The sequence below is a fragment of the Podarcis cretensis genome (assembly GCF_951804945.1).
Source record: "Podarcis cretensis genome assembly, chromosome: 1".
In the NCBI taxonomy this organism is placed as follows: Eukaryota; Metazoa; Chordata; class Lepidosauria; order Squamata; family Lacertidae; genus Podarcis; species Podarcis cretensis.
The window spans coordinates 88,134,416-88,147,165 of NC_137170.1; the positions used below are offsets into that span (position 1 = coordinate 88,134,416).

Here is a 12,750-nt window from a genome sequence, read left to right on the forward strand (position 1 = left end):
AACAAAGCATATTGGAAATGTAAAATGAAAGATGTTGGATTTTTTGGAGCTGGCTGACCTGACTGGAAGAATCCGTGACCAGAAAGAAGAGGAGACACAAGAGTATTGGAAGAAATTTAAAGAATATTTAGCTAAATATTGCAATATAAGATAATTAGAAAATACTTATAAGCAACAAATAGGCTTAGGGGTAGAATAAGAATATGTGGTAATAAATATTAATGATTTGAATAATAATAAAGGAGAAGAGCTTAGTTAATGAAAGGAGTTAATATTATTAGAAATATGAAATTGGAGAACTGTTATACAGGTGATATAATGAAATTCAGATAGAGGGGATTCGAGGAAGTCAGTTACCAATGTTAAGAGATTTAGGCATTTGAAGTAATAATTTTCTTTTGTGTTTAGTTTATTGTCTTTGTTGTGTGTTTTGTCATGTTTTTTCTTTTTCTGTGTGAAAAATCTGGAAAATCAATTTAAAAAATTGGAAAAAAGAAAAGAAAAATATAGGCATGTTGTAGGCACTGACAAAGCAGAATATGGACATGTCCTCTTGGGCACACATCTAGGTCATGAGAATATATCTGTTTGAAAGCTTCAAGGATCAACTTATCGTACCACAGACACATTGAAGACATCCACATATTTTTCTACAGTGCTGCCAGCAGCAACAGCACCAAAGCAGAGCACATCCCGGAAGTTTCTAAGCCTGGCATCTTCACACGAGTCTCCTGGCACATTCACCAGCAGGTGGGGATATTTAGCTGCAGAAAATAAAGATTACTTTTAAAAGCCAAAGGTGGAGGCCTTCCTACACTGAAAACATATTGGTTTGGGCATTTGAATCACTGTGTCAAATATCTAAACTGAAGCAAAATCATTCAGTGACCAGTAATCTGCCTTTTGAACAGTTCTCAGGCCATGAACTTTATATTCAGGACAGAAACCCTCTAAATTATGAGCATGGGGATTAAAATGGCTGCTCCATGGGGCCTTTTGGAGCCTGGAATATCTATACTATATTTCATAACAACTGTACTCTTCCTTGAATGGATAGCTTAGGGTATCAAAAAATGTAGCAGATACTATGATGATTTCTAGGAGGCATTAGATATGATTTTAGGCAGCTGCACATAAAATAAGGTTATGTGGCAAAATTAGATAAATTGCAAGTGAGGCAAGGGAGTGAGAGAACAGGTGAAAAATGAGGTTCAGATTAGAGATGTTCTCAGCAACCAGGAACATCTGAGAGCTAAGACCCTTTGCAAAACAGCAGATAGGACCCTCTATTACAGGACTCCTTTAGCTCATGGGGTTTCAGTGTTGCAGGTGAACCCATAGGCAAGAACATAGATACCCATAAAACCTAATGTTATGGCCTACATTGTGTGCCCTTTTGCTTTAGAGTTGAAAAATCCTCACCAACAGCTTTCAGCTGGATGGCCTTTTGCTCCGGAGTATCTCCAAAACTGCATATTGCTGATATGTTGTGCACTTGAGCCATCTCAGGTTGAAATATCACTTTCATTGTGCACTCTTCACCTGGATCCAACATGCCACGGGAAGGAAGAATGCAGAAGGAAGGTGGCACCTCCCAACTAAAGCATGTCAGTAGTTCTCTAGAAGAAACACACACTGTAAACCGGGGATGGGGTACCCCAAATGTGGCCCTCAAGGCCTCTCTGCCTGGCCCTCAGGACTCTCCCCAGGCAATACGACCTCCAGTGCTGCACCTCTCATGGGCCCCACATTGCACCCTCCTTGAATGTTTTTTGCCTGACTCAAGTACATTCATGAACTACAACAGTGATTCTTGCCTGCCTAGGTGGAGGATAGAGAAGGACATTTGGGGGTGAAGAAACTAGCCTGCTGTACAAAGATAAAATTCGTATTTATTGCTCTGCCTACTTTCGCCATAGGCTCTGCCCACCACCGGCATGCGGCCTTCAGGCTGAATAAGCTTCCCCACCCCTGCGGTAAACCAAAGGCTTTAGAGCAAAATAGCTTTTCTCGACATCTCATTTGACAGTGCCTTTCCACAATATCCCAAACAGATGCCCTTTGGAAAACTTAGGGGCACTCTGTGTCTCAGAAGTAGTATATGGAAAAACATGATAGCAATCTCCAATGGCAATTATAGCAGGAATGGGTCAGCTGTATGGATCCCATCCTAATCCAGTGAGTAAACAGCTTTAGAGGCTACAGACAACCGCACTCACCCATCATTGTACATGGTAAAGGAGGCCTCTGTAGAGTCATAGACAGCACATGAAGGAAGCTGGATACTCTCTTGGAAAAGCAAATCAAGGTGAGGTAGCTTGGCTACCAGAGCAACAGAAAACTCTCCTTCTGCCTTTTCAAAAAGAACGCTGTCTTCATACTCTTTCTGCATAAGAAGTGGAGAGAGTGGCTGAACTCCATGCCAAGTGCAAAGAACAGGCAGGCAACTTCTACATACACAGAGCAGGAATTACACATTCATGCATTCCAAGAGAAAATAAAAGGACTGACTGAGCATGAGCAGCTGTGCTATGCTGTGATTAGGTCCATTTGTTTCAATTATTTCTGTCCCACATTTCAAACACTTATTTTTTTCAGAACAGCTTATGTAACAATATGCGATGCAAAAAGCATATGCATACAGCAGCATTAAAAACCAGCAGAAAAAACAAAATCAATACAAACAGCAGACTCTGTCATAAAATACCATGCAGATTTAAAACATATTCAAATACCATCTACAAATGGTAGACAGAGGGCCTATTAGACTTTCCAGAGAAGGGAATCTACGGCTGTGGTGTAACCTCCACAAAAAGAAGTCCTGTTCCTTGTATCCTCCAATGAGATCTTAGCTAATGATGGGCCCTAGAGCCAATATTAAGACTCAGGCAGGATTACATAAGATGCAGACTATCCTTAAGATAACCTGCTCCTGGGCCAAATTGAGCCCGAAAACAAAAAAAAAATCCCCCATAGCCAGTGGTGGAGGAACCCTCTCCGGCACCCAGGGCGGGACAGGATGCCCAGTGGCACATGTGCACCATCCGTACAAACTGCGCATGCGCAGAAGCCCGTGCAGAGTCCCGTATGGATGGCGCGAGCGAGCGGCAGCCCGTACGGACACCGCATGAGCGGCACCCATACTGACTGCGCACACGCCCTCGGCCACTTTACAGCTGGGGGGAGGCAGCGGGCCATCTTGTCACACACACCCCAGATGGCACCCAGGACGGCTCCCCCCCCCACACACACTTTGTATGCCCCTGCCCATAGCTCATTAACTGCAATATTTTGCCACTTTGCTGAAAAGAATATTGTGAAGTTGGTGCAAATGAAAGGTGAACATAACAGTTTTGTAAATGTCAAGGGCATATGGTATTGCACTATTACCAACAGATCAGTATTTTTACTGTGCTCAAATTCTGCCCTGCTTCCCCCAGATTTGAATTCCTTTCTGTTATGGGAGCGGGAACGGCAAATCAAATCAGAATTCATACATTTGTGACATCAATTAACAAGTTTGGGCTGCAACAGGAGGTGCACATTGTCTCAATCTTCACATAGGCTCGTAAGTTCAATTGTCATCAACTTTCCTTGCCGGCCAGGTTAGAAGAGGACACAGAGAGAACACTGCTCTGATAGATTGGTGCTTTTGGAAGAGAGGTAGGTATATCCCTGAACTGCTTTACCTTTTCCAAAGGGCAGAAGATGATGGGCAAAGTTATGGACATCCCAGGACTCAGAATAATTGGCTGTGGGAAAACAGTATTGAAGAAACGAGTTGCAGGAGGCCTGAAAACAAATCAGAACAAAGTGACCATGGAAAGTGGAGATGGAGGCGACACAAAACAGTAGAAAAAGCATAACTATGAATATTTAAGAACATTTTGTATGCTCTTTTGTATGAAACAAAATAAATAACATTGTGAAAAGTCAAAACAAAATTTGCACTGTCAGATTTAATTATACTTAATATGCGGGGGGAAATACTTCGAAGAGAATAGTAATAAAAATGTTAAAATTCAGCACCAAATAAAGACTTACCTATTTGCCCGGGCATTTTTAGTGTTGCATTGTAATAACTGTAGCAGGCAGCCATTGCTGTGGTTTCAGCAGTTTTTATCATTAAGTTAGTTTTATTATTTATGGTTGTTTTTATCGAATTTTATGGAATCTCTTTTCCCAGTCTCGGCTGGGGAGGGCGGGATACAAATAAAAGTTTTTTTATTGTTACTATTATTATTATTACTACTATATCCTGCCCTGGGATCCACTGAAATGAAGGGTGGGTTATAAGCATTTTAAATACATACATACATACATACTAAAATTATGGTAAAAACCAGAATTGTTGAAAAAGTACACAATACACCCATCAAATAATGTGAAAAACCTAACAAACCATGCAATCTGTTAGAAGTTGCTAGTAAATAAAATATATTATGCTGGCAACCCTATGCATATTTACTTGGGTGAAGTCCCACTGAAATCACTGGGAGCTACTTCTAAATAATCATGTCTAGGAGCAGTATGCAGTTGAGTAGGGTTTGCAGTGACCATCCAACATGTACACATTTGTGCAATGTAAAATATCAGCAAAGTTTTACTCAACAGAATAGGGTTGAGTGGCGAATGGTAAATGACTACTACTGCAGTGAAAAGAAAATTCAAGGCAGACAAATGGCAGCTCCTTTCGTCTTCTACATGGCTTACACACCTGAACTTCAACTTCTGGGGTTTCAAACACACATTTCTCAAAATGAGATGTTTTGTGAATTCTTTTCCTAGACACCATCCTTGCCAGGTGAGAGTATCAGGTACTTCAATACCCCAGAAAATATTCTTGGTTTTTCTTGCAGTGAAGAATGAAGGCTTCTTCCGCACAGACACCACCAGCTTCTAAAGAAACAAAAAAAAGCAAGTTGCCATGCTGCTCATTACTTCATCATAAAGTATCCACGTGAGCCCAAAGATTTTACATAATAAAATAGTATTATTTGTAAGGGATAAAATGTGAAGATTTTTATGGTAAAAGTGTGATTTAAAAAATGGTTAAAATTATGATATATGTAAACTGCTAAAGATGAGCTAAAATGAAAATCAGATAGGGGGGACCCAAGGAAGTTCACCTAACAATGTTTAGAAAAAATAAGGATAAGAATTTGTATTGTTTGTTTTTCTGTTTATGTTGTTCATTTGTGTTATAAAATGCATTAAAAAAATGGGGGGGGGGAGATTTTACAGGAGAAACTATGCCACTCTGCGACTGGACTTAACGGTCAGGGGTTCCTTTACCTTACACTGGAACAGATAAGAAAACATTCTTGTTTTGAAAATCCTACCCAGCTGCACAGAAAGTTGAGGTAATTTTAATCTGTTTTAGTATTTTAACTTTTGTATGCTTAAGAGTAAGGTTGTGAATGTTTCTTGATTTTATTGTTTTATCTTTTTTGTAAACTGCTTTGATGTGTTTTACAATCAGAGTATAAATTTTATTAAATAAATAAATAAATAAAATATCAGTGGAAATTACTCACAATTTAAAGGCAATGAAAGCTCTATTATCAGCTATATAGCACAAAGATTACTCACCTGCTTGGTACCACCACCACCACCGAGTCTCTGAAGGGGGTCTGAGTTGGCTGTGTATCTGTGCATATGAGTCAGCATCTTTGCACCTGAGAGAGCCAAAGAACATCTCAGTTGTTCAGAAAATTGTAGAACAGCAAAGCTGCTGGTGACAGGAGAAGGCTGTTCTCTAGGGTGAGAATCTGGCAATAATGGAATTATGGGACCGATTACTCTGTTCCACATAAACTGAAAACAAAACATTTAAAATAAGTAATCTTATGTTTCTGTTTGCATGGGCGTTGCCAGGTACTTTAAAAACTCATTCATATGCAAATTGGTGCCCTAAGTATTTTTTGTGTGTGCAAATTAGGTCACTGAGCAAATAAAGATGCTGGGTGAGCTGGGGTCTCCCTGGCACTGTGCTTTGAAACATGCCCAGCACAGCGCTTTTTGTTTTTCGTGGGTACTCAATGGTACACAGTACAGGCACCTCTTTTTTGTTGTTGTTAAAAAGTGTGGCACTTACTGTAACAGCTTCATGGTAAGTAACGGCAGGGCTCTCTTTCTAGAAAAATAGGTGCCCAAGAGCATGTGATTTTTCACATTTTTTAAAAAAGGGAGTGAAGGACAGGAGATCTGGAGCGCACAGTCGGTGCCACTAAGTGGAAGGAATATCCTGCTTTCGATGAGCCCTGCTAAGAGGGCGGCGGGAGTGTGGAGGTCGAGCGTCCTGGAGCGGGTACCGAGTCCTACCTAATCTTCACCTTCCCACAGCTCAGGAGAGGGAAATCCTAGAACAGGCGAAGAAGGCGCGAGAGGAAGATCAAAGCAGGCGAAGAACGCGAAGCCGGCGTTGCTACAGCAACGAGACGCGGAAATGGCCTAGACGAGTAACTAAGTACGGCCGCCGTGAAGGGACATTCCTATTACAAAAGGGCGTTTGAGGGCCGTCCCGTGAAAACGAGACCAAGGTGTGCGCGTCGTGAATGGGGCAAGCTGAGTAGCAGCAGGTCTAGGAGGTTTAGTTAAACAATAAGAAGGAAGGAAAGAGGTCAGACCCCACTCGCTCCGCTCCCCGTACCTCATAACGAAGCTGGCCTGTAGAGAGAGCCCTCGAGCAAGAAGTGGCATTTCTCCTCCCCCCAAAAAGTGGCTTCTTGTCCAAACCACCGCCAACTTCAAGAGGGTTCTGTTCCGTGTAACTCCAGCATTTATTAATTTTTGCCAGCTGCGGCTCATTGAACTAGATGCAGCTGTTCCTTAGCCTGATCCCGCTCAGGTGCTTGAAGAAGCGGGTGGGTGTGTCGCAGGCGGAGCGGGGAGATCTAATGATCTTCTAAAATGCTGTGGTCCTCCAGATGTTTTCACTCCCAACGCCCACCAGCCCCAGCTACTATGACTAATGGGCAGAGAGAAACCATGGGAGTTGTAGTCCAGCAACATGTGAGGGGGCAAAGCTGCCATAGATTAATGGTTTCTTGTTCGTTTGGTGTAAGATTTTGCATAGAGGTTTTGCATGGATGAAGGAATAGATACAATTAAATCATAATGGGATTAATTAGCAGTGTGATAGTACATTTTTTTAACAAAATCCTTCAAACTGAGAGCAATAGTTTGATGTGGAACATATTTCCATAACCAGTCCTTTTTTCTCACTCCCAGTGTTTGGTAGATTTTAGGTGATAAAGTGCATAAACAAACCATTCAACTTACTCAATACCTTGTGTGTCTGATGCATAGTCATGAGGTTTTCAAATTCTGTTTTGTCTCATACATGGCCATATTTTGTTACAAAACTATTAACTATATTTATTATATGTAAATATTGGGAGATATACTGGAAGTGCACACTGTGTTCAAGAGACAGTTTTGCGGGACACAGGTAGGGAATTCAAAGATGGAATGGGGAAGTGGGTTTACATACCAGTTTGTTCTCTGGGTTATAGTCAGCCTGGTCCTGCTCAGAATAAACCCACTGAAATTAATCAACCTGAGCTGGTCATGTCCATTAATTTTAATAAGTCTACTCTGAGTAGGACTAACATTAGATACAACCTTTTGGCTAATTAGATTCCCCCTCCCAAAAAATGTGGCAGCTGTGATCTTAGTCATTCATTGATCAATTCTAGATGTTTGCTGCAAAGCTGGGTGATAAAAATATTATCAGCTTTTGTTCACCTGACAAAAACTACATTTGGACAAATGTCCTTTTTAAAATTTTATTTTTCAGTTTAACAACAATAATCCTACATTAAAAAGGTAGATACATACATATTTATTTTGACTCCCCTTCCCCCCTTCCCTGGTTTCTTATAAAAGAATTTTTAAAACTGCATCTCCCCCTTAACACCTTTAACTTTGTTACTCTCTGAATTTCTTTTAAATTAACCTTTTAACTGCTTCGTTTTTAAATTAATCCTGCTAATGTGTTTAATTGTTCCTTCTTGGCTCTTCATTCTTCCTGTAAGTTTTGCCATTTCTGCATAGTTCACTAACTTTGCCTGCCATTCTTCCTTAGTTGGGACAGTATCTTCTTTCCATCCCTGCACAATATGCATTTTTTCCCTCGTCTTTCAGTATCTCTCATTGGGACAAAAGTTCAATAGGCTTAAAAGCAAATAGCTGCCCACCCCACTTAAGATGTCCTTATGCTATTTGAAGGCAGTAGGTGGACTGTTCAATATCCTTAGTGTAATCCTTGATGCCTCCCGTTCCATGGAGGTGCAGGTTACAGCAACAGCTAAGGCGACATTTTTCCATCTTTGCCACATTAAGCAGTTAGTCCCTTACCTTTCCTGCCCCGATCTGGCCACAGCGATCCATGCGATGGTCACCTCCAGCCTTGACTACTGTAATTCGCTCTATGCGGGGCTGCCCTTGAAACTGTGCCACAAACTCCAGCAGCAAGGCTCCTCATGGGGTCCCTGCCATGGGAGCATATTCACCCAGTGCTTTACCAATTGCACTGGCTCCTGGTGGAGTATAGGGTCAGGTTCAAGGTGCTGGTTTTGACCTTTAAAGCCCTTTGTGGCTTAGGGCCCTTGTATTTACAGGACCGCCTCTCCTGGCATGCCCCGCAGAGGACCTTAAGGTCCATGAATAACCATAATTTAGAGGTCCCGGACCCTAAGGAAGTCAGACTATCCTCCACCAGGGCCAGGGCCTTTTCAGTGATGGCTCTGACCTGGTGGAATGCTCTGTCGCATGAGACTAGGGCCCTTCAGGATTTAACCTCCTTCCATCGGGCCTGTAAGACAGAGCTATTCCACCTGGCCTTTAATTTGAATTCAGCCTGATTTTTTATTTCCCTTCTCTTCCCTCCCCCTCCCCTTTTATGAAGATTACCCACTCTGAGACCCCACAGCTAATTCTCCCCTGGCCTCCTCGCTAATTCAGCCAGCTAGCCCTAATGCTTATTAGATGGATTTTCCCCAAATTGGTTTTTGAATTTTGAATTTTATTGTTATTCATATTTTTATACTGTATTTTATGCTGCTTTTACAATTAAGTGTTTTAAATTCGGGGCGGGGTATAAATAAAAAATTATATTTATTATTATTTATTATAGTATCCAGCATCTTATCTCCCAAAGGTACTCTTGGGAACAGTATTATGGTAGAACATATCCCAGATCTGTTCCTGAAAAGAGGTTTTGTTCTGATGGCAAATGCACAGGCAACAGTGTCCAGATTCCTAAGTTCCCCATCCTAGAGAGAGATCCATGGGATCTAGAAACAAGGGCCAGTGCCCTTGGTGTTGTAAAATTGCATTGGTTCTGAGATACGGGGAGAAGGGTAAAAATGTGTCTTTAATGGGGTATGTCTGTTTACATTCTGAGTCATGCAGCTAAATGACCATAAATCAACCCTTTCCCCTCTCTCGTCAATACCACCTCTCCCCCCAAACTGGACAGGTGCCCAGATGCAGCAGAAACAATCTCATAAATAAGAGCCACTAAATAACATGCTTTGTGCAGCGGCAGGGAGCCACAAACAAACTCTGCATGAGCTGAATACCACCATCCATCACTTTAATGGGTGTACTCTGGAAATTAAACCTGTCATGGCCCATCAGGGGGAATGTTTCAGCATGTGACATCCTGATAACACACACTTCTTCCATCTTTTTCTCTGCCTCGTGCCACCTTCTCCATGTGCTTCCACTTAACCTGTGACCTTTGCTACTTTGAAGCTCTGGTGTCAGATTATGAGGTCAGTTCTAAGGATGTGATAGGGCTTGGCTCTTCTATCAGAATTCATGGGTGCTCATGTGCCTGAGAGAGCCATTATTTGCTACCCTGCTGTTTTAAGCACAGTTCTAGAGACACAGGGTTTGCAGAAGAGGACAAGTGGAATCTCAGTTATGCCAGTTGGGGGAAACACAAAGCTTACCTGAATGCAGGATGCTGAAGGAACATGTTCCTTATTATTTCTATCTATCTCGAATATCCATGCCTGGATGACAGGGGCAAGGCATTGGGCGTAATTGGAAGAATCTCATCTGCATGAAAAGTGGTGGCGGTGGCTTCCTGAAAGTAAGAAGATCACTTCAGGGAAGTCAGTAATTTGAACCTAACGTAAAACTGCTCCTCATTAATAGATTTACATTAGCAGCAGTTCTTCTCAATAAATTGCAGGGGAATGCAGCAAGGAAATTCTGTTGGCATCCCTGCGTATAACCACCCTGCAAACAGATCAGTATGAATGCTTGATAAAGACCAGACATAGTCTACCCTCCATGCAAGCTTTTTTGGAAGAAAGCAAATCCAGATGAAAGCTCAATAAATGAATCATCCAGAATAGCCCTTTGGTGTAAAACAGGCTTCCTCAACCTCGGCCCTCCAGATGTTTTTGGCCTACAACTCCCATGATCCCTAGCTAGCAGGACCAGTGGTCAGGGATGGTGGGAATTGTGGTCTCAAAACATCTGGAGGGCCGAGGTTGTGGAAGCCTGGTGTAAAACGATCAGGGCTGCATTTCTTCACTTCAGCCGCTGTGTGTCACTGTTGCTCTGTGCCTCTTATCTGTTTGTAAGGAGCTGTACTAACTAGTTCATTTTATGGCACTACCTTTGAGGCAGGCCTTCCTAGGAAGCTGAAGGCAATAGTTAGGGAAGTTCTTCCCCTCTCCTAAGATGTAGTACAGTATATCCCAGGTTCTGATGTCATTACACTACTCACCAAACCAATGTCATTAGCTGCTGCTGTTGGCAAATGTAATAATGTTCAACAAAATAGTGTGAGGACACAATGCAAGTTGTGCTACATATTACTGAAGGAGAGACGTGGCTTTTAACTGAAATAAAACCCCTCATCTTAGAAGTAGCAATTTGTATTCCACACTGTGGTATACTCTATACCACAGGAAGGTAGAGTCCTCTTGTGCTCTAATCCTGCTTGTTGTTTTCCCACAGGCATCTGGGTGGCCACTGTGAGAACAGGATGCTGGACTAGATGAGCCATTGGCCTGATCCAGCGGGCTCCTCTTGTGTTCTTATTTTGAATGCTTCAGTGCTAGGTCTCCAGCTTGTTGAGATCACTTTAACTCTTCGGAAATCTCCTCACTCAAGCTCCATGAGCTGCATTTTGGCAGTGTTTCTGAAAGGAAGCAGCAATCGCCTCCTTCTGTATGAAATATACACCTCAAGTTTCCTCCAACCATAGTGGTCTATGCTCAAGACCTCAGGGCCAAACTGTGATATTAATTGTGTGGCATTCAGCAGCTATTTCCTTTGAGAGGGAAGGCACAGGAGAAAATGGTTTAATTCTCCCTCCCAATTTCTTGCAGTTCTGATGCTGGTCTGATCTCCTTTGCCTGATATCTATATTGGGGGGGGGGTGCAAAAAATGTTGATTGCATTCCTGCAGGTCATGTGTACTTTGGCCCTTAAGATGTGCCTTGCTGTATTGGCTGGAGGCCCGCCCTGTCCACCAATCTTTTCAAGAATCCCAGCCCCATTAGCAGCAGAGACATCAACCTCTGCCCCACCAACTTCAGGTTTGAACTCAAGCTGCGCTGAGTTTCCAGCAGGATACGAGCCAATGCAAGTGGGGCTTCAAGTCTTGATGACCTTAAGGCCCACTTGGACTAGCTACACATTGGAGCGCCTGATGTTCTGAAGCACAGTCAATCCCAGCAGAGCCTGAAGTCACCACTGATTGATGCCGGCTTTAAACCCTGCTTTCAGCTGGGATCAGGTCCACTTGGATACTCCAACTTGGAGCTCAGAAACTCTGTGAATACAAAACTCTGGAAATCTGGGAATAGAGATTGCATGAAGCCTAGGCTAGATGGGGAATTGAACAGTTGACTCCTGGTGATACATGTTGCCAAGTGTTTAGCAGGATGCTTGTGAAGAAGGAAGTCTTTATTTGTGGAACAGGTGAAGTACCAGCTGATGAATGTTTGTGGTTGGATGACTAATGAACATTGAGGTTTCTGAGGTTTGTGGCTCAACAGCATGACACAGGTAACGATTACATCTCTTACAGAACCATCTTTTGTTATTCTGAAGGCTTCTAGACCACACACAGTCCCTTGTCAGAAAAGGAGGTACAGAGCAAAAATAATATTTCACTTGCATGTGATATCAGGATGGAGGTGTGTACAAACACACACACACTTAATTTTGATTTGCCCAAGGTAAAACAGTTTCAAGTCTCCGAAGTGGCTCTTTCTTGAGGGGCGGTGTCTTAGAATGATCAAGATATGTAAGAACACCCAGCCTCTTTTATTTTTGCACTTATATTTTAAGTATCATTGTGAGGAACTAATAAACATTAGATGTGGAGAAAATATGACTGAATTATGAATATTGCTATGGGGGGAAAGGAATGAAGCGTTGTTTGCCCACAGCTGTTCCTTCCTCTATGTCAGATTTCTACATGCAACCACTGAGTTCCTCACCTTTTGTGTGAGGGCATGGGGCCTCGGAGTGCAAACATACTTTGCCCTGTCCATACAGTATTACATGTGTCCTCTTACTTTGTAGAGCAGGAGTACCCAACATAGTGCCTTTGAGATGTTATTGGACCACAACTTCTGTGGGATGTAATCCACTGAGAGCAGTCAAGTACAACATTCCTTGTTTTCCTAGAGTGGACATGCAAGGGAATATTTGGTCCAGCCAGTCAAAACTTCCTGTTCCTCCTGGCCTGGAGGACATTCCTTGCATGTGACT

The 12,750-nt window shown here is 42.4% G+C and overlaps 1 protein-coding gene across 6 annotated transcripts in view; it reads right to left on the minus strand.

The window, feature by feature from the left end:
- The window catches only part of CFAP65 (cilia and flagella associated protein 65), a 41,319-nt gene extending 34,648 nt beyond the window's left edge, over positions 1-6,671 (minus strand). The window contains exons 1-7 of one of the 6 annotated variants that reach the window (XM_079968458.1): positions 6,653-6,671; positions 5,593-5,678; positions 4,718-4,899; positions 3,690-3,792; positions 2,220-2,386; positions 1,423-1,619; positions 619-764 (exon numbers count right to left, since the gene is read on the minus strand). In XM_079968458.1, coding sequence (XP_079824584.1) covers positions 619-764; positions 1,423-1,619; positions 2,220-2,386; positions 3,690-3,792; positions 4,718-4,899; positions 5,593-5,670 — 873 coding nt within the window. In that variant the 5' untranslated portion in view covers positions 5,671-5,678; positions 6,653-6,671. Of the gene's footprint in view, positions 1-618; positions 765-1,422; positions 1,620-2,219; positions 2,387-3,689; positions 3,793-4,717; positions 4,900-5,592; positions 5,848-6,097; positions 6,305-6,324; positions 6,627-6,652 lie in introns of those variants that run through there. The other 5 variants (XM_079968460.1, XM_079968456.1, XM_079968457.1 and 2 more) reach the window with 5 other exon arrangements.
- Between the last annotated feature and the right edge of the window lie 6,079 nt (positions 6,672-12,750).